Source organism: Nestor notabilis, unplaced genomic scaffold (assembly GCF_000696875.1).
Source record: "Nestor notabilis isolate BGI_N333 unplaced genomic scaffold, ASM69687v1 scaffold14143, whole genome shotgun sequence".
In the NCBI taxonomy this organism is placed as follows: Eukaryota; Metazoa; Chordata; class Aves; order Psittaciformes; family Psittacidae; genus Nestor; species Nestor notabilis.
The window spans coordinates 1-24,831 of NW_009920670.1; the positions used below are offsets into that span (position 1 = coordinate 1).

The 24,831-nt window shown below is 45.7% G+C and overlaps 2 protein-coding genes across 2 annotated transcripts; one reads left to right on the forward strand and one right to left on the reverse strand.

The window, feature by feature from the left end:
• Positions 1 to 563: 563 nt before the first annotated feature.
• Positions 564 to 6,884, forward strand: WDR34 (WD repeat domain 34; the record flags this gene model as incomplete). The annotated part of the gene is made up of 8 exons (XM_010010787.1): positions 564 to 818; positions 1,549 to 1,658; positions 3,409 to 3,566; positions 3,680 to 3,789; positions 4,507 to 4,674; positions 5,051 to 5,283; positions 5,906 to 6,063; positions 6,646 to 6,884. Coding segments are annotated over 8 exons (1,431 nt in total), but the record flags the coding sequence as incomplete, so codon positions are not given.
• A 157-nt stretch (positions 6,885 to 7,041) lies between these two features.
• On the reverse strand, positions 7,042 to 24,152 carry SPTAN1 (spectrin, alpha, non-erythrocytic 1; the record flags this gene model as incomplete). Its single annotated transcript, XM_010010788.1, has 29 exons — positions 7,042 to 7,373; positions 8,057 to 8,204; positions 8,528 to 8,674; positions 9,104 to 9,157; positions 9,531 to 9,727; positions 10,205 to 10,259; positions 11,506 to 11,568; positions 13,270 to 13,287; positions 14,116 to 14,228; positions 14,691 to 14,987; positions 15,248 to 15,457; positions 15,616 to 15,692; positions 15,920 to 16,079; positions 16,359 to 16,457; positions 16,893 to 17,025; positions 17,482 to 17,603; positions 17,762 to 17,882; positions 18,368 to 18,576; positions 18,796 to 18,900; positions 19,269 to 19,406; positions 19,537 to 19,668; positions 21,471 to 21,485; positions 21,931 to 22,093; positions 22,214 to 22,317; positions 22,630 to 22,776; positions 23,102 to 23,299; positions 23,435 to 23,534; positions 23,709 to 23,890; positions 24,008 to 24,152. Coding segments are annotated over 29 exons (3,778 nt in total), but the record flags the coding sequence as incomplete, so codon positions are not given.
• Positions 24,153 to 24,831: the final 679 nt, after the last annotated feature.

The window sequence follows — 24,831 nt, forward strand, 5'->3', positions numbered from 1 at the left end:
GGCCGGAGCGGCCGGGCCGGGGGCAGCTGCTCCTTCCCCCCGCCCCGGTGCTGCTGAAGGGGCGGCCTTGCCCCGACTTGCCCCCTCAGTCACACCCACCCCTTAACGCAGCTCGGCGCGGAGGGAAACCTCCCCCTCAGAGCATTAACACCCCTGCCCCTTCGCAGCATTTTACCAATTTAGACCCTTTATGTACTTTGGCAAAGAAATACAGGTGCAGCAGCCACAAAATTGGTACCTTGAGAGCTGATAACACTGTGCTCATCATCATGTTTGCCATTTCTTCTGGAGGCTTGCATCCCTTTTGCTTTCTCTCACCCTCCCCATTCTATGCTGTAGAGCACGTGGCCCAAATTTGAGTGGCATTCAGGTATCCCTGCCTCAGATCAGACCATGTGAAGGTCACAAATGCATCACCCACACCCAGACAGTTACATGGGCACCCTCCTGTTTGCCATGTACCAGAGGTGTACAGATGTGCTTGGAGGTGACTGAAATGCCAAAAAGGCAAGGAAGCTTTGAATGTCTTGTGTATTAAAAACTCTGTCTTCTTCTTTTACCAGAAAAGCTGCCAGACTAGGAAAATTTCAACAGTAGAATCTGCAGCACAGACTCACACCAGCCGAGATGCCAGTGTGCAGACGGAGCAAAGTAAAGATGCTCTCCATGACTTCCAGCAAGAAGTCCAAGTAGATTACACTGGCCTTCTGTCATTCCTTCAGAAAGTGGAGGACGCTGTTGTCAAAGAGCTAAATAAAAACTGGGAAAGCCGTGCCTTTGATGGCTTTGAAGTGAACTGGACAGACCAGAATGAAACAGTAAGTTGGCAGAATTCAGATCCTTGTCATTACCCAAGCAGAGCTGGTTGCAGTGGCTCTAACTCGTTACCTCTGTTTCTTACAGCTGTGATTGTTCTTGCCAGATTCTAATAATTAGACATTACTAGTTGGTTTTCTTCCCACCTTTCTCCCTTGCGTGTGGTCTGGCTTTGCCTGGTAAAGCTGTTCTTCCTGCTAGCGACTGTGTTGCAGTAGCTTTGTGAGAACGAAGCCTGCAGTTGGTATAGGCTTATCCTCAGCTTCCAGCAGCCCCTTTAGAGCATGCCAGGCTAGCAGGTACCTAGAAACAGTTGCAACCAGTGACTTGGCAGCTGTGCCTGCTTTGGTTAGCTTTGTTTAGTGTGCAGTGCTCCAGAATGGAAGCAGTTTGTGTCAGTCAGTACGTGCTGGTACCATCGTTTTCAAACCATCGCTTGCGAACCAAGTGCTAGACTCATACCTGGGGGGCTGTCATAAGTCCTTGTGGCACAGCCTTCCAGAGCTGTCATGAATCCCCAGAAGTGAGAGGTAGTTATGAGGTGACAGTTAGTTTGGGAGGGTCGGGGGTTGTGTGGGGCTTTTTTTCCCCAGTAAGAATTCAGCAACTTTTCTGTATGTATCTCTGCTGCTTGGGCAGAGGGGAAGCTAATGCTGTAACCTCATGATCATGTGCAGGAGTGTGCACAAGTCTCATTTCTCTGCTTCAGTGCTTGAACTAGATCTCTTCCAGGTGTTGTGTTTGCATACGTTGTCATACCCAGAGGCTCAGGATCAAAACTTGCAGGTTACCAGCGTCTCATGGAATGCAACTGGATCCGTTGTTGCATGTTCATATGGCCGGTGAGTACCTGGCTGGATTGAGTGCAGCTGAGGTTGATCTGGCACCTCAGGCTGACCTGAGTTTTAGCTGTGTTCACTTTCTATGCAGTAAAAAACTATATATACAGATACACACTTTATGCAAGTTAAATAATTCGTATTCAAAGAAACAAAATCTTAGGGCAGTCTTAAATGTCAGCTTTTATTTCTTCTACCTTCCCCGTGCCCCCAGAAGGGGTACACATACTCTTACTGGTTTATTTCTGGATAGATTCTGGTTGGAAAGAAAATGTAAAGAGCAGATGCACTTGCAAATCTGTGTAGGTGAGTTTGGAAGTATGTGCTTATCTACTGAAGATCCTCTTGTTTTCATGTGGTCTCTCAGCACCCCAGATGAACCTGGTACCCGTTCACGTGTGCGCCTGGTGCCGCAGACATGTGCTAACAAACACTTCAGGATTTCTGAGATGAGGTTGGAAAAACAGGAATCTAATCCAGTGAATGTCTACAGCAGCTTCTCCCTCCTTTGCCTCGCTGCTGCCCTTAGTCTGTTTTCATTCCACTACCATTTCTTAGGTTAAAAGCCCCAGTAAAAAGGGTATCCATGAGGGAATGCGTAGGGAAGAGTAAAACAGGGCAAACCTGTATATTACTTGCTCCTTCTGCTCTCCCAGGCTACAGCTGTTTTCAGATGAGAATGTGGTTTCTGTGTCTGTGGTTACCCTCAGTACAATTCCCTTCCATGAACTCCCACAGCCTCTGTGAATCTGTGTAAACTTGTAGCACCTACAACATCCTTTAATAAGGAGCTTCACTGCTCAACTACCCATTGGATGAAAATTGCTCCTCTTATTTGATCATGTCTCTTTCAATATAAGAATTAAAAGCATCAAGTAAAGGCAGTAGAAATGAGGCTCAAAGTCATTGCTTCCTGTCCCAGCCACTGACTGTTCTGCAGAGCTCTGTCCTGCATATCATCTCCTTGTAGCAAGAAGGGACATCACAGAGGTCAGCTTGGTGCTGGTGGCAGAAATACATGTAATATTTTGGCAAGTGTGCAAGGAAGGAACTGGGTAGAAATAACCGAGGAAGTAGAGCGGCTGGTGACTCTCAGCATCCCAGAGCAATAGCTCATGGTCCACTTGTGGCAAACAAGTACAAAGGGCATGGACTGGATGGAATTCCAGGGCCGGGGTGTGCAGCATGATATATGCAGGATCACCAGCACCCTTTGGTGGTTGTGAAGAACATTCTCTGCTCTTTGGAGGCACCTGGGCTTCAAATCATGCTGCTTCTCTTAGGCCAAGAGAGGCTCAGTAAGTCTTCTCAGCCCCTCTGAGCCCTCCAAGTAAGGTATTCTCACAGTGTATTCCCAGGCTCTGGATCTCTGAGTGCTCCTTTAGAGGAGATGTGGTTTGCAACTCAGCCAGTTTGCAAATCAGCAGCAATTCAGTCTCTTTAGATTTCAGTTCCCAAATACTCACAGCATGTATCAAGCAGCGATCTTTAGATTATTTAAATGTTCAGTAGATCTTGGAATAGTGAATTGTATCCAAGATTTACTTGCTGGCACTTTGTTCTGTAATACACTGAGAAGTACTGTATATATACAAGCCTGCAGAGAAGTTTCATCACCTCATGATCCCCTCATCTCAGTTTTCCTTCAAGCCACAAAGCAGCACGTGTAAATGCCCAGAGAGGACACCAGAGGTCTGCTGGACTGGATCCCCAGTGGAGCAGACAAGGCAAGACATCGCTTTCTCTTCTTCAGGTTGGACGGGGGGGACTGGAGCACAGAAAAATCCTACGTTTGTACCTGGAACCTGGACAGAAGAGGGTTGAACCCAAAGCACCCTGACCTGGTGGTGGATGTTCCCAGTTCTGTGATGTGCCTGGCTTTCCACCCCTCCCAGCCTTCGCTGATAGCCGGTGGGTTGCTCTGACCTTCAGCTCTATTCGAAATGCACCCTCATTGCCTTCAGCTTGAATCATTTCCTTCCTCTCAGCTTCATTAGCGCATTTGTTCATCGTTGTCCTTTCAGGCGGCCTCTTCAGCGGGGAGCTGGTGGTGTGGGACACCAGCAGAGCAGAGGACCCGGTGATCTGGAGGACAGGGATGACAGATGACACACACACTGATCCAGTCTATCAGGTAACGGAGAACACCGACAGGAGCCACGGCTGGGGCAGACGAGCAGGGCCATGACTATTTCACCCCTTCAGTTCCTGTTCACAACCAGGCTGCTGCGTTTCAGCGGTTACATTCTCTTTTGGTTGGCTGTTTCCCCCAAATCCAGCTACTGAAACAGGCATTTGCTGAACGTGACACTGTGAAAAAGAACTTCTCACTGTTCAGGATTAACAAGGAGTTGGCCTGTTCCTGTGCTGCAACTGTTTATTGATGCAGATGCAGCCAACACCACTTAGGTTTCAAAATGTAAGTAGCAAAAGGTGTTGCTGATGCTTAGTTGGAAGCTTAAAGCTACATGCTTTAAGGGTGGCAAAGTCTGGCTTCCTGGTGCTTTTTGTCCCCCTGGGGTCCTGTGACTGGGCAAGCTGTGTTATTTTCATATCTGAAAGTCAGGAAAATGCTGTTCATGGCTGGGTGAGAGCTATAAACACCATGTCTCCAAAGCAAGGGCAGGTGAACCACGGGTGCTGCAATACCTCGTGCAGCCCTGAACACATTCCTCTCCTAGCACCTCTGTCTGTGTATGAGCTCCCAGCAGCAGCTGGGTTGGTACCAGGATCACTGGCTGCTGCCAGGCTCTGCTCCCGTGTCATCCTGGGAGGGGTCAGGGCACCGCTGAGCAGTGGCTGGGCCGTTGAGCTGGTCCCCCTCATCCTGAGCTCACGGTGTTTGGAACAGGTGAACTGGTTGCCTGATGCCAAGCACAGAAACCAGCCCCGGCTGCTGAGCGTGTCAACAGACGGGAAGATCTTGGTGTGGAGGGAGGAGCGAGATGGGCGGCTGGTCCTGGCTGAAGGCTTCGCCGTGGTGGCACAGCAGATCCCTCGCAGCTCTTGGCTGAAGAAGGTTAGTTCAGCAGTTCAAGGAGACAAAACCACTCCTAACACTAGAGCCCACGTGGCAGAGCTCACCTCCCATGTGAGAAGAGCCAGGAAAAGCCTCTCCTGAACATATGCACTAACCCTTGATCCCCCCCTCCTTACCCATACTGGAATCACTCCCTGGAAGACCAGCAAGAGGCAGTTTTGCCATGCTCTAAAGAGAAGCTGCTGGGATGGAGACATGAATCCCTTCATAGGAGGGTTCTGCAGAAGTTAAAGGCCGAGCAGTGCTACAGATGTGCTGCTCACTGGGTCCCTGGCCGGCTGGTTCATGCTGCTCCAACTGCACCTGTGTTCACTGGGGGCCCTGCTCTCAGTAGCTTTGTCTTTTCTTCTCCCAGGTCGCCTATGGAGAGGCAGCAGTCGGTGTGACCTCGCTGTCTTTCTCACACTTCGATCCCCGGGTGTTCGTGGTGGGTGTGGAAGGTGGTTACTCCCTGAAGTGCTGCACGACTGCAGTGACACCGGCCCTGCACCGAACGGGCAGTTCTGTGCCGCTGCGGGCGCCGGCAGAACTCGCCTTCTCCCCGCACGGTGGCCCCGTGTACTCTGTGAGCTGCTCCCCCTTCCACAGGCAAGCGCTGGGCACTGACACCTCTGCTGCACCTCGGGCACAGTTACTGCCTGGCTCTAAACACCCGGTTTTCAAACAGCCCCAGGGGGTGGGAGTGTGTCCCCAGCAGCAAAGAATTTCTTCCAAAAACCCTAATACAAGTCTCCCCTCTCAGTTTAAAGCCGTCGCCCCTTGTCCTGTCCCTACATGCCCTTGTCAAAAGTCCCTCTCCGGCTTTCTTGTAAGTAATCTGCCCATCCGAAAGCTTACTAGTAGCTGCTTGAATTGGAATCTCCCACCTCTGCCTGCAGTTTGCCCACCACCCATGGCAGAGGCCCCACACCATGTTTCTATGAAATGTGCTGACAGCCCTGGTTTGCATCTAATTTGCAGGAGACAAACGTGACTCCAACAAAGCCCATCCCTGGCTCAGCAGTTCTCGGGCCTCTGGGCCACACAAACCCTCATTAGACTTAATTGAGGGCAGTGACAAAGCTGCATCTCCACAGCCCAGGGTGCAGGTTGGGAGTCACTGCTTTAGGCAAGCAGCAATACTAGCCAAGGTCATGCTCCTCAACTGATCTTGTTCTGTATTTTTAGCAATAAAGTAAAGTAAGTTGTTTCTTGTTCCTCCCTCCCCCAGGAACCTCTTTCTGAGCTGTGGGACTGATGGACAGGTTCACCTGCACTCCATGTTGCAGACACAACCCCTCGTTTCTCTTCAGTTATCAAAGAAATACCTGTTCTGCGTACGCTGGTCTCCAGTCCGACCACTCGTCTTCGCGGCTGCATCGGGTGAAGGCAAGTACCTGCAGGAGCCTGCTCTTAGACAGGAAATTGGGATCACGCTGGGTATCAATTAGTACAAGTCAGTTGTAGTGATGACATTCCCACGAGCAGACAGTGGTGACCACGTTTGCACCGTGATCAGTGCAATGGGTCATTTCTAACTCTGGCCAAGACTACATCGCTCGCTTACAGTTATTCTTCACTTCTGATGGTACCTCTGCTGCCCCAGCTGCTCACAGGGGCGCAACATGGCAAGATCACCCTGGCTGCAACTTAATTCCATCTTCCTTGGCTTTCATACTTGCTTCTAAAGCAAATGATTTAAACAGGAATTTTTCCCTTAGCAAATTGCCCAAACAGTTCTGGGTTAAGGAATGGGGATATGGCAGCACTTGGCCGCCTGGTTCAGGTCTCTGACAGCAGAACAAATCCGCACTGTCTTGCGGTGATGTCAGTTGCCTGTCACAGCCCAGACACCATCAGAGGGAAGGGAAATGGGTTAAAGAGAACAACTCTGAGCTCCAGCCTGAGTAAATACTCTGCTGTTCAACACAAAGGCCGCTGCTGTAAAGCCGCAGTAACTGTGTTTTGCAGGAGAGGTGCATCTCTTCGACTTCGAGAGGAGCTCACAGAAGCCGGCTGTATCCATGAAGCAAGCTACAGATGAACACCCCGTGTACTGTTTGGAATTTAACATGAAGCAAACTCATCTCCTGGCCGCAGGGGACGCCACCGGAGCCGTCAAAGTCTGGCAGCTCAGTTCAGACTTCACTGAGCAGCGGCCCAGGGAAGTGACACATCTGGAGCAGCTGGCGAGTGAGAGCACAGACTGAGGTGGCAACACAGCCACCTGCGAGAAGCCTGGTACTTCTCTGCCTCCGGAAGTTTTCCACTCACCTCTTCCGTAGCGTTGGCCTGCAAAACACTGAACAGTAGGAGTTTCATCCATACACCAGTTAAACTCCTATTTAATCATTAAACACAAGCTGCTGTGGTTCGACCAGTAACTTTTATTGAAGCACACTGCACCATGTTTTGTTTTCCCTAAGTTTTAAGCTAAGCAGTTTAAGGTTACATCATAAAGTAACATTGATTATTGTAGAGCACAAAGAGAGAGAGAGACACATGCAGAGCTACAGTCAGCAAACGTGAGCGTGTCCTTCGCATCTTTTGGTACTAGTGGGGGGGGTTTCAGATCAATTCACAAAGAGTGAACGTGTAAATTCTATGTAGTCGTAGGCAGAAGGAAGTTCTCTGCCTTTGCCGTCCATGTAGGGCTTCATGTGAGAGATGCAGTAATCGGCTTGTTCCCGGGTCAGGTTCTGAAAGACAAAGACAAGGTGGAGATGGGGGCTGGGGCTGTGGATGGGGGGTGGTCATGGAGCCAGCCTGTTCCCAGGGGCACGGGGCTTGGGGTGTGGAACTACACCTGGCATGGAAACGCACTGGCTGTTGGCACAGTTGGCTGAGGGCTGGAAGGTCTGACCTGCGCTTCCCACCAAAGAGAAGACGGAGCAGGTCACCGGTACGAGGAAGTAGTGCAACCTCTTTGTTTCTCTGCCAGGTGGTGGGTTCAGACAGGAAAAACCTGCTGTCCTGGCAGGGCAGCAAGAGGGAGGAGACATTTCTACTGACTAAGCTTAGCCTTAAGTTTCTCCTTTGCATCACTGTCTGGAGAAACATCTCCCTCTAGTCTCCACAGTGACGAAAAGAAAGTCTCTGAGGACAGTGAACACCCTGCCAGGCCTATAGCAGCTCTTATTTTACTCAACCTCAGTAGTTCTTTGGCAGTTAACACTTTTCCTGTTCCTCTACAGAGCCAGGAAAGCAGGTAAGGGCTGTCACCATCATCCCTTCTTTTGGTGCAGAGGGCACCGTGGCAGGTTCAGGGCTAACAAAACCCCAGTGACTTGAACCTCCAAGCAATTGGTGCCCATTTTTGTTAACAACTTACAAACACAACCCCTCCATCACCCCTCCCCGCTGGGCCACAGCCAGCACGTACTTGGTAGAGCTCCTCCTTGGTCACGTAGGGCTTCCCCTCTGAGCTGAGGGCGCGGAAAGCGCTCTCGATCTCCTCGCTGGATTTCACGTTCTCCGTTTCCCTGCTGATCATGAAGGCCATGTACTCCTGCAGTGAAACGTGTCCATCCCTGCCAGGGAAACACAGCGTGAGTCCTGCTGCCCTTCAATGCCCCAAGCACAGCACTTCTGTACCAGCCCGAGAGGCCTTGGCTTTTCTGGGAGGAGCCTTAGCACAGGGGAGCATCAACACCCCATTTTCTATAGCAGGTCTCTTCACAAATATCAGTCCTATCCTCATAAAGTCTCTTTTAAATGAATTGTTGTGAAAGCAACTGTAGCCTCTCCAAAAGAGAAGTGAGCCCAGTGCTCAGCCTGAGAGAGCTTCCAGCCAGCCTCCCCAAGGATACTGAGACAGTGTCTTGCAGTATGAAAAGGTCCAACCCACATTTACCTGTTGGGATCAACAGTGTCAAGAATAGCCTCAAACTCTGGGTCTGGCTCTCCTTCCTCAACCATAGGCAGGTCGTAGCCGAGAGAGCGCAAGCAAGACTTAAACTCCTGGTGGTTGAGTCGTCCAGATTTGTCCTTGTCAAAGTGCCTAAAAACATAAAACCAAAGCTCACATTTTTAAGTGTCAGTTGTTGAGTACCAAAAGCTGTAAAGTGGGCTGAAAACCAGAACAGATTACAACTAGTCCACTGTTCTGGACAAATGAGCTTGGATTATCAATAGTTCTATCTCACATGCATGAAAAGTAAGCACAAATTCTTTGCTTTGCTTAAAAAGCATCCAAAAATGGCTGTATTCCCAGCTGGAATTCACTGACACTCCCAGCTCCTGCCCCCGTGCCCAGGAGAGGCTCCGTGCTGGTGTCTCTGGAGGCTCTCACCATCTGGCAGCCATGAGAGCAGCGCAGCACAAATGGGAGCAGAAAACAAAGGAGCTGCAAACAGCTCAGTCAGAGAACCCCGTGAAGAGGAACCATCCACGTGCCAGAAGCCTCTCGCGAGTGTTCCCCTGTACTCACTTGAACATCATGCTGAACTCCTTCAGGGCCTCCTCTGTGACTCCAGTCGTGTTCCTGAAAAGGAAGAAGCAAACTGGTGAACAGCTCCTGAACTGCAGAACTCTCCCAGTGCCCACCTGCCCCAAGCCAGCGGCTGCATCAGAAGGTGAGGACAAGGAGCAAACGGAATGATACAGCACCACACTTCAACAGAATCCATCAATTCCTCTAAGATCCTATCGCTGCTAATGGCCAACAGGGACTACTTCTAAAACTAAACTTCATCCCCCTAAGGAGAGCCAGGAGGTGGTGGGGATTTACAAGCTCCCTACATCCATTACAGATACAACTGTTAGCACAGACCATACAAGGTTTGTTTTCAGACATGAGCAGATGTCTCACATCTATCCCCCACCCAAGCCCGACACATGCATGAGCCAGGCAATACCGAGCCTGGATCTGCTGTTCCAGGTTGTGCTGCATTCTCATGCCCAGCTGGTCAAGCTGGTCCCACTGCTGAGCCAGCCCCACGGTGCTGTGTTCTGTGTATTTGTTGTCCAAGATCAGTGCCTCTTCCATGGCTGCTCCAAGGTCCTCAATCTTCTTCAGTTGGCTTCTCATAGCTCGGATCTCCTGGTGCTTGCGCTGTTGGGAAGGAAGAGGAGAAAAATCAAGTAGCACAAACAAACCCCTTCGAAGGTCAGAACACAGGCTGGCAGGGAAGGGAGGGCTCTACTCTTTTTCTGCTGGGATTATAATATACATATACTGGGATTTGTAAAATACTACTCAAAACAACGTTCCTCTTTGTGCATGCTATTGGAAAGCGACAGGGTTTACAAACCACCTCCTGAGCCAAAACCCTCTGACTGGGAGATGTGCTGGGAATGCTGGATCCTCCCTGCCCCTACCCCCCTCATTAATAAAAAAAGAAGAAAAAAAGGAAAATGGTATCAATGTTTTGCGGCTGTGATTAGACATCAGGTATGTGAATAGATAATCACAAAGGTCCCCTCAGTACTTGGAATGTGAGCAGTTACTTAGGATTTTACCATGGAATGCCATGCATTGCCAGTCCCACTCCAATTTCATGTATTTTAGCAGTAAATGAACATCACTTACTTTAGTAGCTTCCAACTGTGATTCCAGTGTTCCCGATTCCTCCACCATGCACGACCTAAACACAGAATCACAGTGAGAGAACGCACTTACCCCAGCAAAAACGGCAGGTGGGGCTTGAAATTAACAGTCCTTCCTTGAAAATAAAGATCCTGACAGCAGTGTTGTTCTCCTATAGATATTTAAACACTGGTTTTGTGTTTTGTTCTGACTCATCCTGTTTCAGACCGACATGTGATTTTTCTCTCTGTATAGAGTTAATTTCTAGCCCCATTTAAAGGCAACACCATCAGCAGCCACACTTCATGCCAGATCCAAAGCACCCGCTTTACTGGACCTAATGAAATTAGGAACTTAGTGCAGTCCCACCCCGCTCCCCCGTGCCCAGCACACACACACACACACCCCAACCACAGGTGAGTCCCTGGAGATGGGCTGTGCTTGCCAGTGGGATACAGGGGTTCTACAGAGGGGTGTTACATGGGGATAAAACAGGGCAAAAGACATTGAAAACTACTGGTTTGGTTTAAAAGCAATCCTAGTATGGCACAATTGCTGCAGGAAGCCACAGACCTCTCCTCTCCTGCAGGGGCTGGGGGACAGTTGCCCTTCCCACCCCTCCTGTGGTGCATCCAGAGCAATTGGGGCATGGTCACTCTCCTATGGCTGGCTTCCACACTGAACTTGCACCAGCAGATGAAGATCACACTGTGGTGATGGTCTGCAAGATCTACTACATATGGAACAGCTATGGAAAATCTCTGGATGCTGCTTTTTCCCCCCAAGATCCCAAGCAGCCTTCAAGCAGCAGTGGTTTTACAATCCCTGTCCTTCCAACATGTAGGGTGAGAGTTCATACTGAATGACCTGTACATGGACACCAAGCCTGGGCGCTGTCTCCTTTGACTCTGCAGTATTTAAGTTCCTAAAACTTAAGTAGCTGCTATTTAAGTCATTAACCCCAGGGTTTTCATCCCTGCTGAGGTTTATCCTCCTCTACACCTTTGAGCTTCTTGAGAGGGGGCTTTCAAGTGCTGAATCACTCCGTAGCAATGAAAATGTACCAAACATCTGGGGGTTTCTCATCACAGGGTTAAGCTCAGGTTCAATGCACGTCTAAAGAGATGAAGCGCACGCCCAGAACCCTGAGCAGGAAGCTGGGAACCACCCATGGAGAGAGTCAAGAGGGAAACAAACCTCCAAGCATCTCTAAGCCGTGAAAGTTAGTTGGAAGGAAAGCGAGCCTTGGAATTAAAGAGTGCGTTTGAAAACCAACGTGAGGTAAGAAAATAAGAGGAAAAAACCTTCCGGATAGATCATCCCCAACTTCATACTGATAGACACGAATGACACGACGATATGCTATGCTAGTCAAAGAAAAGAAACCAGGTAAATTCCTAAAAAGAAGGCAGAAAGAGCAAAGGAAAGAACACACCAAAACACGGCCACTGCAGTGGAGCCACACTCCAAGCCAGCACCACCTTGCAGCAAACACAAGCAAGTGCTTTAGGAAAGGAAATTCCTCAAATGCTGGTTGCACACACACAAAATTTATCTGTTGTTGTTTTTGTGTAAGTCACAGAAGAGGAAGTCTCTCTAAGAGACAAGCTGAAGCCCTGCAGTTAACTCCTCTATAGTGTATGCCTCTTAAAGGCATTTATTCTTCCTGATCTCTGCTCTGGGCAGTGGAGAAGTACACAGAGCAACGCTCACCTTGGAACATCTCTGAGGCTCTGCCTTCCCTCTTGCCAAGGAAGGCTAAGCACAGCCAATGCCTCTTTGAGCTAGATCTGTGGTTTTAATCTATTCAGGCAGAATTAAGGCCGGAGTCAGCCTGGCATATCAGCAGCCTTCTGGTAATGTGTTCAACAAAAGAGCCTGGCGTGGTGATCTCGAACTCTGACCCTACATCTTTAAGTAAATGGCTCCTTTCTGTTGGCTCGTTCTTGGATACCAGAACTAATCTACAACACTGCTTCACAAAGGAGCCGGGAATTCAGCATCCGTTCCAGGAAAATCTGCTCGGTGCCATTAAACTGTACAACAAAAATGGGGTACATTATTTTTATCTGGCAGAACACAAGACACTGGGATCATTTAAGAGCAAATAAGGAGCAGTTATCTGCAAAGATTCCACCCTTTTATTATGAAAAGCCATCTCTCTCCATGTGAAAGGCTCTCTCACCCTACACAGGGCTGACACACAGGCCTCTGCTCCAGGCCCAGACACCATTTGTTGGCATTTTACATGATGTCTTACTACAAAGCTGCCATTGTACTTTTAATCCTGAGGAAATTTAAATGGACAGACTCACCCTCAGAGGGTTTGGCAGTCCAAAGACACTTAAAGATCTTATTTCCTTTCCACTACTTGACTCCTCAGGAACTATTCCCCTGGACACAAACTGGACTTAAAACTGCCAGCATCAAACTGCTGTCAAACCCAAGCACATTCATGGGTTCACGCTGGAAGGGTTTCATTTCTCCTATCAAGGATTTAATCTTTGGGGGATTAAAAAATGGGCAGTTCCTGTTTGCATACTACAATTTTAGGATACATAATTTCAGTAAAGCTTCTTCACAGGAATCTTCCCTTCTCCTCACCAAAAACAGTCAATACTTTGGAGTTCTGATTGTTCTGAGAACAGCTGTAATGGAAAAGTTTATTTCACTAAGCAAGCCTCTGAATGCTGGAAAACCAGGAATGTCAGCTCTTTTCCAAAGGTAGACTAATCTATGTCCTGACACACCTCATTAGATTAAGAGGCTTTTCTTGTACAAGCCCTCAGAGACCACAAGAACAAAAGTTGTGACTTCCATGGAATGCCAGTGGCTGCCCATTAGTAATTTCTTTTGCTTTTGAGTAGGAAATCATTGCATTTCTACTGCTTTATACTAAATCTACCCCAAAATCTCGTTTCCTGTGTCTGTGCACCTCGGCCAAATTGCTCTTTTCAAATAAAAGGGTTTCAGCACAGCTTTCACGAGCAATGTAATGACAGAAGGAAGCACACAGACGGAGCAGAACACACCATCAAACATTTAAAGATATAAAATTCAATACTAACCCATCTAGCAGGTAAGTCCTGTAGAATGTGAAGATCCAAACATCAGGCAGCAGGACAGAGACAAGACAGTAAGAGAAGGACAGAGGTTTGGGTGGGAAGCAAACATCAACAAGTTAAAAATCGTATTTGTATTCCATTACTTCATGAAGACACAGAACTATTTGTAAACAGAGAGACAGAGGATCACAGGATTACATGGAAACAGAATTCACCCCCTCTGAACACAACTGAGTGTGTCAGAACTGGCCCATGGCTCTGTCTGAGCACCCTGACTGCTGTTTACTAGAAACGTGCTCTTCAGTTCACTGCTGTTCTCACCCTTGAGGCTGTTTTATTTCTAACACAGTTGTTAAATCTTTACTCCCTCTCCCTAGGCAAGGGTATTACTAGACAGCACCCTGGGCAAGTGATCACAAAGCAGCTTTAAGCTTTTTTCACAGCTTCTTTCTCTACTGGAATTCTCATGAGGTTTCTAATGTACTATTCAATACAAAAAGAGCACTGACAGAACCACCACTGGCACTTCACACAGTCTGCTTTGAGCTATTTATTCCCCATCCATTCAACTGTGCTGCAGATTACTTCAGGAATAACTGGAGAAGAGTGAAGTCCTGGATAACTGGAATTACTGCAGGAAAATTAATTCAGCAGCAGAAACACTGGTGTTTCAGGGCTTTCCTCTTCCCTGTGGCTAACACAGCTTTCCTCAAATCACAACTGCAGGAAATGAACAATCCCTCAATAGCTGTTTTTCAGCAAGAGACATTTACAACTTAGAACAAAAAGATGGATACAAATATTAGCTGAGAAATCTCTAAGGGCAGCTCCTGGAAGGACAAACGATACCTGGTCTCCTGAATCCACTGATGGAAAGCATTAGCATGCTGAGCAAATTCCTGGCGCAATTTGTCGTTTTCTTCCTGCCTTCTCTGTTCCTTCTGCAGCTCCAATTCACGCTCCTGAAAAATGAACAACAGTGATTTCAATTTCAAAGACAGAAATAATGCGACTGTCCTTGTCCTGTAATACAAAGAAAAAGCTAAGAGCTGCAGCTCAAAACGAGACTGAGTGCTCCAGGAGTGTCCTGAATATCTAAAGACAATCATCTGAGATAACAACATAGAATGTTCCTACTTAAGTCTTGAGAATTGGAACTATTTTTCTGCACAGTATGGATGTTAAACTCTTTTTACAGCTAGGAAATGAGGCACATCTGCTTTGTCTTTGAAAGGCCACAAATGACCCATGAAACCAACTGACAACAGCACAAGTTTACAGCTAATGGAAATCTTTCTCTGCCCAAATTTCACGGTATTTCCAGCTGTGGAGACAAACTCTCGTGCTGACTATCTTGGAGGATAGCTTCCAGGGAAGACTTGAAATGTTGTAAACTAGGAAGAGTCCTCCTCTCTCTGACTTGCCTTGATAATTTTCTGCAGGTTCCTCCAGGTTTCTTCAAGAGCCTCCATAGTAAACCAAGTGTATGGGTTGGAGGCTACACGGAAGCTCTTGATCTGGCGATCGAGCTCTGCCAGCTGGTTGAAGTCAGCCTGGGCAGAGCTAAGTGAAGAGCGGAAAGCATCGTGAGCTTCCCTCAGTGCTTTGATTTCTTCCAGCGAGTTGCAGCGCACGGGATCTGTCAGGTCCTCTTCAGCATTCTCAAACCAACTGTTGAAGGCAGATGCCTTCTTCGCAAAAGTCAGGAACAGATCCTCAACCTTGGGAAGAGAAAACAACCCAGTTGTTCAGTTACACAGTAATGCAAATGTTCTGTACCAGACTGGATCTGGAATGAACATGCAACAGTGACAGTCTTTATTCCTTATTTCTTGCAAGCATCAAAAAAATTCTTAGGGTAAGTCCCCAGGATTGCTATAATCATTAGCTACAAATGGAAAAGCTACACAAGTTGCAAGTGTGGTGTATCTGTTTCAAAGGGAACAGTAAGATGTTTGTAGCTCCATGGTCAGCCACTCACCTTCCTGAAATGCTCCTGAGCCTCCAAGAGTTTCTTTTTCCTGGCAGCAGAATTGGCAAGTAACTGATTCCAGCGTTTCATCAGGGAAGCGTGCCGAGCCTCAATGGCCTTTGACTGGATGTGTTTGGCTGCTAGTAGCTGGTCTTTCAGAGCAGTGATGTTTGCAATTCCCTCCTGCTGGAAAGCCTGAAGTCCAGCATCAAAAGTTTCCTGAAGCATTAGAAGAATAATATTTCAGATTGTATTTTATTTAACCATTCCAATATCCTGCAAGTATTTCAAACGCAAGTACCAGATTTGTGTGTATTGTAGAAGAGTTCTCCTGTTCTTTTCATCACTTACAGGGTGGGAGCAGCATTAGCACTAACCTGTTTGGTGAGGAGTGTTTGCACAGAAGAGAGGTCACGTCCATAATCATCTGTCTTCAGACTGTTTTCCTTCTCACCTGGAAAATTAAATAAATTTAGGAAAAATGTCAGGTCTATATCTCAAGCATTCCCTCTATTCTCAATCAGGTTACTTCCAAAGCATAAATCAGTACAGCACTGCTGATTACTTCGGGTTAGGTCTGCTTGTTACAACAGCAAGTGAGAAACTATTTGACGTCTCTTGAAACGAAGGAGTGTTTTGGTTTCTTTGTGCCAGACAACTGTGCTCCCACATAGGACATACCTATCCATGACTCCACTACATCTGCTTTCCAGTTGAACTGCAGGAAGGCAGAGTTCTCATCCAATTTGGCTTTCCTCTGAGCTGCTGCTTTTTCCAGATCTGACACCTTGCCTCTGAGGCCCTTCATCTTGGCTGTAATGTTCTCCACGTGGTGATTGTTCTACATGACAGGAGAAAAAAACAAATGCATCCCCTATGACTGGGGGTCATTCAAGGCATCCAGTAAGTTGGTGACAGAGCAAGGACTTCAGCTGAAAGATTATGTCTAAGAAATAGCTTTGAAAGCAGTTGACAGCTACAGCTTACTCGACTGCAAAAAATGAGCAAGAGTACTTTTTAAAGAGATGACAAATCAGTCCTCAGACAAGAGTAGGTCTATTTTGACATGAGAATGTCCCTGGTAGCCTTTGAAGGTTTTTCTTCACCAGTTTATGCTCACCTTTTTAATGAGATCCTCTCCATTAGCACAAACATCGTTCACTCTGTCTTTGTGGACAGTGAAATCAGTCTCAAATGCTTCATGCTTTTTCAGCAAGCCCTGCAAACACGAGGCACAGACACTTCTTAAAATCATTTCTCACCACTTATTCAAAATCATTTTTACAAAAGCTCATTTGTTGTTATAAATCAGCTAGCACAAAACTTCTTCTGACAGAAACTACTCATCTTTAGCTGGTTAGCACAACTTGGTGCTTCTCTGTGCACAAAAGGATGCTGACTTCCCATACAACTTCAGCCATTTGATTTAACCAGGACTGCCCATCAGCAGTCAAGATGCAAAGCTACACCAAACTGCAAGACATTTCTACAGGAAATAACATACTTCGGATGCTTTTATGAAATTAATTCACATTGTTTATGCTTTCAAAAGGAACCAATAATAACCTCTGAATTGGAAAGACAGTTAAAGAAAAGATTTGTTAAGCTCTAGCTGACAGTAAGAACAATGAAGAGCTGGTAACTTTCTCCATACCTGGATAGCAGCAAGTGTGTCTCCATAATCCTCACTGGCTACCAGGGTCATTTTCTCATTGATCCAGGCTTCTTCTTCCTCAACATTTGCTACAAACTGCTGGTACTCCAGTGACTCCTCCAGACGCTGGCCCCTGTATGGGAAAAGGTAAAAAGAGACTGAACCCTAAGCACACAGTCATTCACACTTCACTTCTCCAGCAGCAGACTGCAATATCTATACCTCTAAACATTCACTAGGCCACAAAGCTGCAGCTACTAAAGAACTAAAATGCATCACTTTCTCCCCAGGAGCTTCTTGTCCAGAAAAACATCCTGGTAATGGATGAAAGCCAATTAATTTCAACTCTATGTTTTCCAAGTGGTGCAATAAAAGGCTGAACACAGTATACTTGAGGAAAAGACTCGTGTTTCTACTGAAGAACATTATCACTAAAATCCTTTCAATAGTCTCTTAGAGTCTGTCATCAGTAATATGTGCTATTACATTGTAACTAATGATCCATATCCCAAACCCAGTAAATCCAGTTATTACAAGTCTATGTAACTGTTCTAATTCATGCTGAATGTCACAAAAACATCTCACGCACCTTGCAGCTGCCAACTGCTTTAACTCTTTCCAGTGATCCACAAACTGAGCCAGCCTCTGCTGTATCTCCTCCTTTCCAATTGTGTTATCATCTGAAAGCTTCTTACCAGTGTCTAGAACACCCTGCAAAAGCAGCGAAACACACAGTTAATGGAACATCACTTCCTCTCCTCTTACGCATTCTATCTGGATTCCAGCAAACCTTTTCCTGGTTTTTGTATTTGTCACAAGCAAGAAAGATGCCATTTATAGGTAAATTTGTCAGGGAGAGAGGCATTTACCTGGATAGCAGGTTCATGGGCAGCTAATTCTGCTTCTAAGCGCTTGTGTTTCTTCCTAAGGTTCTGCACACCGGTCAAGTCTCTGCCATAGTCCTCTGAGCTCACCAATAGTTTCTTCTCTCTAAATTCAGGGGAGAAGGAAGAAAGATAAAAATGAGAGATTATTTCTATAGGTCAAACGTTACAAAAGGAAAAGAAAATGACTGCAGATCCGGAGATACTGCTCTGCACAGCACAGAAATCTGGCTAAAACAAATACTTCAAACTGAAAAAATAAGACTTGAGTTTTTGGTAGGAGCTTTCACAAAAAGACTAGAACCATATTTCAGTTATCTGGTCCAGGCCTAAACAGCGTTACTTTTTCTATTAAAGGGTTTTCCTTCTCAGGGTTTGACCAAAGCAAAACATAGATAAGAAGTCCCACCCAAGTTAGCACTGAAGCCACGCTGAATACAGTTTTCCTTGAATGGGGGGCAAAGGTGATTTCTCGTAGAGACACATTCTTGCGGAACAGGCAAGATACAAAACCACACTACAAATGTTGTTAGCAAGCTGGCAGTAAGCATGTGCCCCCATGCCAGAGCCAAGAACTCCTGAAATGCATACTTGATCCAGGACTCCTCATCATCCATATCCCGGAAGAACTGGTGCAAGCGGTGGGACTCGTTCAGCTTTGCTCGGCGGGCAGCTGCCATGCTCTTGATCCTCTGGAAGCGCCCATTAATGGTCTCGCGCTTATCCTTGACTTGGGATGTATCAAAAGCACTGCTGGTCATCAAACTGTCAGCCTGGCTGTTCAGGTCCTTCAGACGATCCTGGAAACAGGGGTGGAAAAGGGGGTGAATTGCTCGGATCTCATTTCTGTTTGTTATGTCAGTGTAAAAATCGTAAGTCTGACTGCTGGGCAGAGGCACAGCTTTTATTAAGAAAACACGTTTCAACAAGTGTATGACCACAGCCTGTACTGAAGTAGGATCTGTAGAATTTGCTGATTACTGTGATGTAGCTTCCAAAACTAAAAGAGAAAGCAATACCTCATGAGCAGATATATCAGCTTCCAGTAACTGGTGTTTCTTCAGAAGGTTGTTAACTGATGCCAAGTCCTTTCCATAATCTTCAGATGCCAACAAAGCCTCCACCTGCAGGTGGGGAAGGAAAAAGAGGATGGAGAACAAGTTGTGTTTTCACAAACCCCTTGAAATTATAATGTCTTTTAAACTGTGCAAATTAATTCTCTTAATTTTCTACAGTGTGGATAAACCTTTGTCTCATCACCTGTTTAATTTTTAACAGATTCTAAGCTTCTTAAAATATGTTTCTTCTCACCTTACTGTTTATAAATAACAACATACGAACATCTAACAAGATTTTTAGTCGCAATAAAGATTCTTTCAAAATAAATCGAGACTTGCTCAAAGGTGGACTGTGCTCCACAAAATCTAACATCAAATGGAATCAAAAGGTAGAAAATGCAGACTTGCAAGTAAATAATCCCAATCTCAGTTACCTCTGAAAGCCAGAAATCGAAGTCCTTGATTCCAGTATTGAAATTCTGTTGCTTATTGGCTTCTTTCAGTTTCTGACTCTTCTCTGCTGATTTCTGGACCAGGAACTGCCACTGGTCAGCCAGGGCAGCTAGACGTGCCTGTTAGAACATGGAAAAGGTAAATGCTGCAAACTGAAAACAAGATTTGGTTTTGAGGGACAAATATCTCCAATTACCCAAACACTTCTCAAAGCAAAAACTAAGCAAATCTTCTAAGACTTGTATCTACCTTCACAGCATCCTCACTGCCAGCACATGCTCCTCTTTCGATCAACGAGTTCCCCATATCAATGACCCCGCGGATCCGATCTGCATTGGCGTGGAGCTCAGCTTCAAAGGCTTGGTGCTTCTGGTGCTTGCTCTAAGTTAGGCAAAAACAGATCTGTTGGAGACTGGACAAAGGGCTCCTAAATTGTTCTCATGGGTCGAGAGGGCAGAACAAGAGTTGTTGACATGAAGAGGTTTGTATATAGCCTGATCTAAGGAAGATCTCCCTCTCAGCAAGAATACTAACTGCTCACTCAAATAGTAACTCTCATTGGTATGAGTAACCACCAAGCTTTGACCTAGCAAAACTGTCAGTGAGCTGATACATAACTCAGACAACATCCATGTGCCTTTTACAGATGCCCAGGCACTGTTCCTGGCATTACATTTAGCTGTTACTTGAGTGAAGCTTTCCCATTTTCAGTGCCATCACCCTTGAAAAGCAGCAGTTGTACATGCCCAGTCCATCATCCTTTCTACTCCTATAGTAATACCACAAATTTCTGTTTCTCTTCCTAATCATAGAATAATTAGGGTTGGAAAGGACCTTAAGATCATCTAGTTCCAACCCCTCTGCCATGGGTTATCTATAGGTAATGAAGATCAATTACTGCTGCAGCCTGTCTGCTTTCTGCAGAGTTTTAATATTAGTCCAAGTCAGCCATGGCCACATTATATATTAAAATAACGAATTAATAACCAAAAACCTCTATAAAAATAACTGAATTATTTGCTCATTTTTCTCTGCCACGTTGAGAACACCATGAGAACAACAGGAGCCTTGGTGTGGGAGGAAGTATGCAGTTCTCTCTCATATATACATGATCCATCCACCCACCAGGAAGATAACAATAGCACAAAAATGCCAAGACAGAATTTACAAGTATTAACTGGAAATGCTAGTAACATTGGACATGGGGATACAATGCCCTGAGAGAATGGAATGAAAGGAAATGTTAGCTTAAAAATAAAAGATGGAAAATACTATAGCGCCAGCGTGAGAAATTCTGCATGAACTGCTTTAGTTTGGGAACCGAGAATCCTGAATGCTGAGATTATAAAAAACATCCTTCAAAGGAAGATTTACCAACATGTAAAACTCAATTAAAAAGCTGCCAATTGCATATCTCCACATAATTACCATGACAAATAAATCCTAGACAAGCCTTTTTGGTTTAATATAAAATTATCAGTTTTTTCAACTAAGAGAAAGTAATAATGTACTACAGCCTAAAGTGGCAAATGATGATCCTTTCCTTTCTTACTCCTTAGCTTCCCTGGTCTTTGTTCTGTTTTCTCCTTCCATGTATCCTCATTTTACTCCACTTATTGGATTCCTACAAGTCCTGTCAGCTTTCCAGCTGGTACAGATCTTTTTCTGGAGTGTTCCTTCTATACCATTCCCTTCTAATGCTACTGCTGTCTATCATTTTATTGAATTCCCCATCTTGAGCATTGGATTCTATAAAGGCAAGCTAACAGAGCTGGCATTATGCCATGTGTCAAATCATCACTGCTGAAGATTCAGACAGGAGGATGATGGGCCCGACAGGCAAATTTCTGAAAAAGGAGGATAGAAACCCACTTTTTTCCTATGGGCTAACTGCTAAAAGCCCCAAATGACACCACTAAAGCACCACAAAAATCAACAGATCATGCAGAACACCTGCAAAATGAATACAGAAATACATGATGCTGAATAGGCATTAAGAAAAAGCCACACCCGTGACATGGAGACCAAGAGCTGTACCTGGATGGAGGTCAAGAGCTAACAGAAAACAAAGAGATTGCATGAACTGATGGATGGAGCGACAGACTGCAACCAGACCTTGTGCTCACACATAAGCTATACAAAGAAAGCAAATTCACATACCAGGGCTAGTCCAAACTACTTACCAGCAGTTTGGAAAGCTATAAAACAGATTGAGAGAAGTAGTTCAGTGCATTCATACTACTTCGTAAACCAGTATTAGAACATAAGAGGTAGCTTTAATTAATTATTCCTTCATACTGAAAAATAAATGAGACTTCACAGACCCCAAAACTCCATTTCCTTACTATCTAGATGCTGGGAAAGAGACAGAATAGCTCCAGGGTTTCTTCAGGAAACTTGCTGCTGCAGATACCCCATATCTTATTAATTACATGCATCAATAATTACCAAGTGAGTTCTATTTTGGGTCTGCTTTCATGCATAATGTAACTTCCATTTTCTCCCTGTTAAACAGAAACCATGTCCAACATGGTCTATTATTCTGTTATCACTGAACAAGAACTCCTGAGCAAATTCTTTCAGAGTATTGCTTTGCAAAGTTCAAAACAATACTTCAGTTTTTCTGCTGAGAATCATATTCACCTGGATATTTGTGGGATCCTTGTATGATTCATCACTTGCAGTCTGGAGCTTTTCACTGATCCAAGCTTCTATTTCATCCACATCACGACTGAACTGCTGGAGTGTCTGAGATTCTCCTAGCTTTGACCTCTTTTCAATCATTTGAGCTTTCAGACGAAGCCACCTGTATGCAATTACATGCATATGTTGAATGAGGAACTAGGGCTGCACACACAGCTACAAAATGTTGCCAAAGAGCATTCCTTTTCAGTATCTGCATCCCATCTAACAGGACAATACTGACCTGTCCAGAACCTCATTGCGTCTGTTAGCAATGACTCCTTTTGCATAATGATCAGCAGAGATCAACTGGTCAGCAAAAGATTGTAAGACAGCAATTTTCTCTTCCTATTGAAAACAGAAGCCATAAATTAGAACTGTGGTTCCTTAAAGTCAAGTGGTGGGCAGGGTCTAGAACAGAACAAGGCTTTAGCTTCTTTAAAGATAGATTTATACAAATACCTGCCACTACTACTCCTACACTGTCTGTAGGCAGTGAAACATTCCTATCTGCATCAGCTGCTTCTAAACTTCTGCAGCAGATTCAAAATGGCTGAATATTTAGAAATGAATTTTAGAATCCACAAATGGTGGAACTTCTTTTGCTAATAAACTGCACAAAACCCCCTGTTTTCCCCTTTCTTCAGCTACACTCCTCACCTGGACGTTGATTGCCTTATCAAAATCTTCGTGTTTCTTGATGAGTGCCTCCACACTGTCTAAGGAGTCTCCTTTATCTTCTGTATTGAGGAAAGCCTCTCTGGCAGCCATCCAGTTTTCAGCTTGTTCACAGTCCCGATGGAACAACTAGGGAGAAAAAACTCCAGAGCATGAGAAAGGCAGACCAACAGCTGCTCATCACTATGAAAGAATAAGCTTTCTTCTGAAAGCAGGAATTCTTTTTCCTTTTGAAGTGCAGCAGAGTACCTGTAGTTCCAGGCACTGGTCTAACATCATCCTGCGCTGGACCCAGGCCTTCTCTAGGTCTGTCCGTTCTTGATCTAGAGTATCCAGGGAGAAAAAGCTCCAAAGCATGAGAAAGGCAGACCAACAGCACTGCTCATCACTATGAAAGAATAAGCCTTCTTCTGAAAGCAGGAATTCTTTTTCCTTTTGAAGTGCAGCAGAGTACCTGTAGTTCCAGGCACTGGTCTAACATCATCCTGCGCTGGACCCAGGCCTTCTCTAGGTCTGTCCGTTCTTGATCTAGAGTATCCAGTTTCTCCTTGATCTCTGGGCTGGCATAGTGCCCATGAGCCAGAAGCTGTTGTCCAAACTGTTCAAATGCCTGGAAAGTGCCAGCCCTTGCATCGATTTCAGTGCGATGTTCCTGAAAGGTACGGAGATGCGTTACCAAATACACAGATGGCCGAGCTGGAACTAATCTATTCTTGGAATTCTAAATGGAAAGTGTCAGAAAAAGAAACATTTGTTGATGTTTGATATACACTTATCTTTCACCTACCTGGTGCCTTTCTAGTAAAGCTTCAGCTCCAGTCACATCCTTTGCAAGTTCGTCTGAGGAGACCAGGCCCCGGATTCCATTGATCCAAGACATAAGGTCCCTGTGAACACGTATTAATAGAATGTTTTTCCCTCCATCCATGGAAATAAGTCAGAACAAGGAAAACAGTCCTTTTTGCCCCCCTCAATACTCCAGTAGAACAATAAGCCATATATACTTTGCTAATAACATACCAGACAGATAAACTGGGGCAGAAGGGGAATAGCATCTTTACCTGAAGTCACTGAGGAATCGCTGCAGGTCATGAGAATCTCCAAGCTTCTCTTTGCGCTGGTCAGCACGTTTTCCCAGACTACTCCAAGCCTGATTCAACTCAGTACATTTTTCTTGGAGATCTTCAGCAGATTCTGGATGTGACTGGATCAGACGCTGGGCAGTTTCACCAAGAGAATTCACCTAGAAGTAGAGAAAGGGAAATAAACACAATGAAGACGAAAAGAATCTTTTCTATGGTTCAATCATTTCTTCTAGATAAGAAGAAAGCTTTTGACTTTGTCCTCCTTACAATCCCACCTTGTCTCCAAGAGCTGCCAAGTCTCTCTCAAAGCCTTCATGTTTGCGCTGCAGAGCCTGCACGCTGGCCAAGTCATGTCCATAGTTGTCTGTATTTAATGCTTGGTTCTTCTCCTCTATCCATTCTTTTGTTTCATCAGCATCTCTGGTTTAAGTGAAGGGAAAGCAAAAAGTGAATTAAACTGGAGGTCACGCTAGGAATCTGATACCATGCAGAGAACCAGAGGAGCTCACGTAGTTCATGGCTCTATTAACCTGTTTCACAAGATGACACAAGTGAACTCTGGTGAAACAGGGCAGTAGTCCCGACCTCCCAAACCCACAGCAATTCCATGCTTTCATGTTAACAAGCCTATCTTTTTTCTAGGAAGAATATAAAGAATTCTTGTTGGACCACTGGTGGTCAAACTTCCACTGGACAAGCTGGGGGTTATATATGATTTGTTTAGCGTAGGTCCCACCACAGAACCACCTAGGTTGAAAAAGACCTTTAATACCATCATTACTCCAACGACTGTCAAGCCCACCTCTAAAACATGTCACAAAGGGCAAACGGATCTCCCCTCATGTCCGCCTTTCATGATCTCCAGCTGCAGCCATTCTTCATGCGCCCCCTCACAGTGGTCCACACTATAGAGCTGCCGCCCCTACCCCTCATGGCAACCCCTCATCTCCCCTCAAGATCTCCCCTCACAGCCCATGGCTGCCCCTGCTCTAACCTCATGATCTCCCCTCACAACTGCCCCACCTCTCCCCTCATGATCTCCCCTCATGGCCGCCCCTGCGCACCCCTCATGATCTCCCCTCTCCCCTCATGGCTGCCC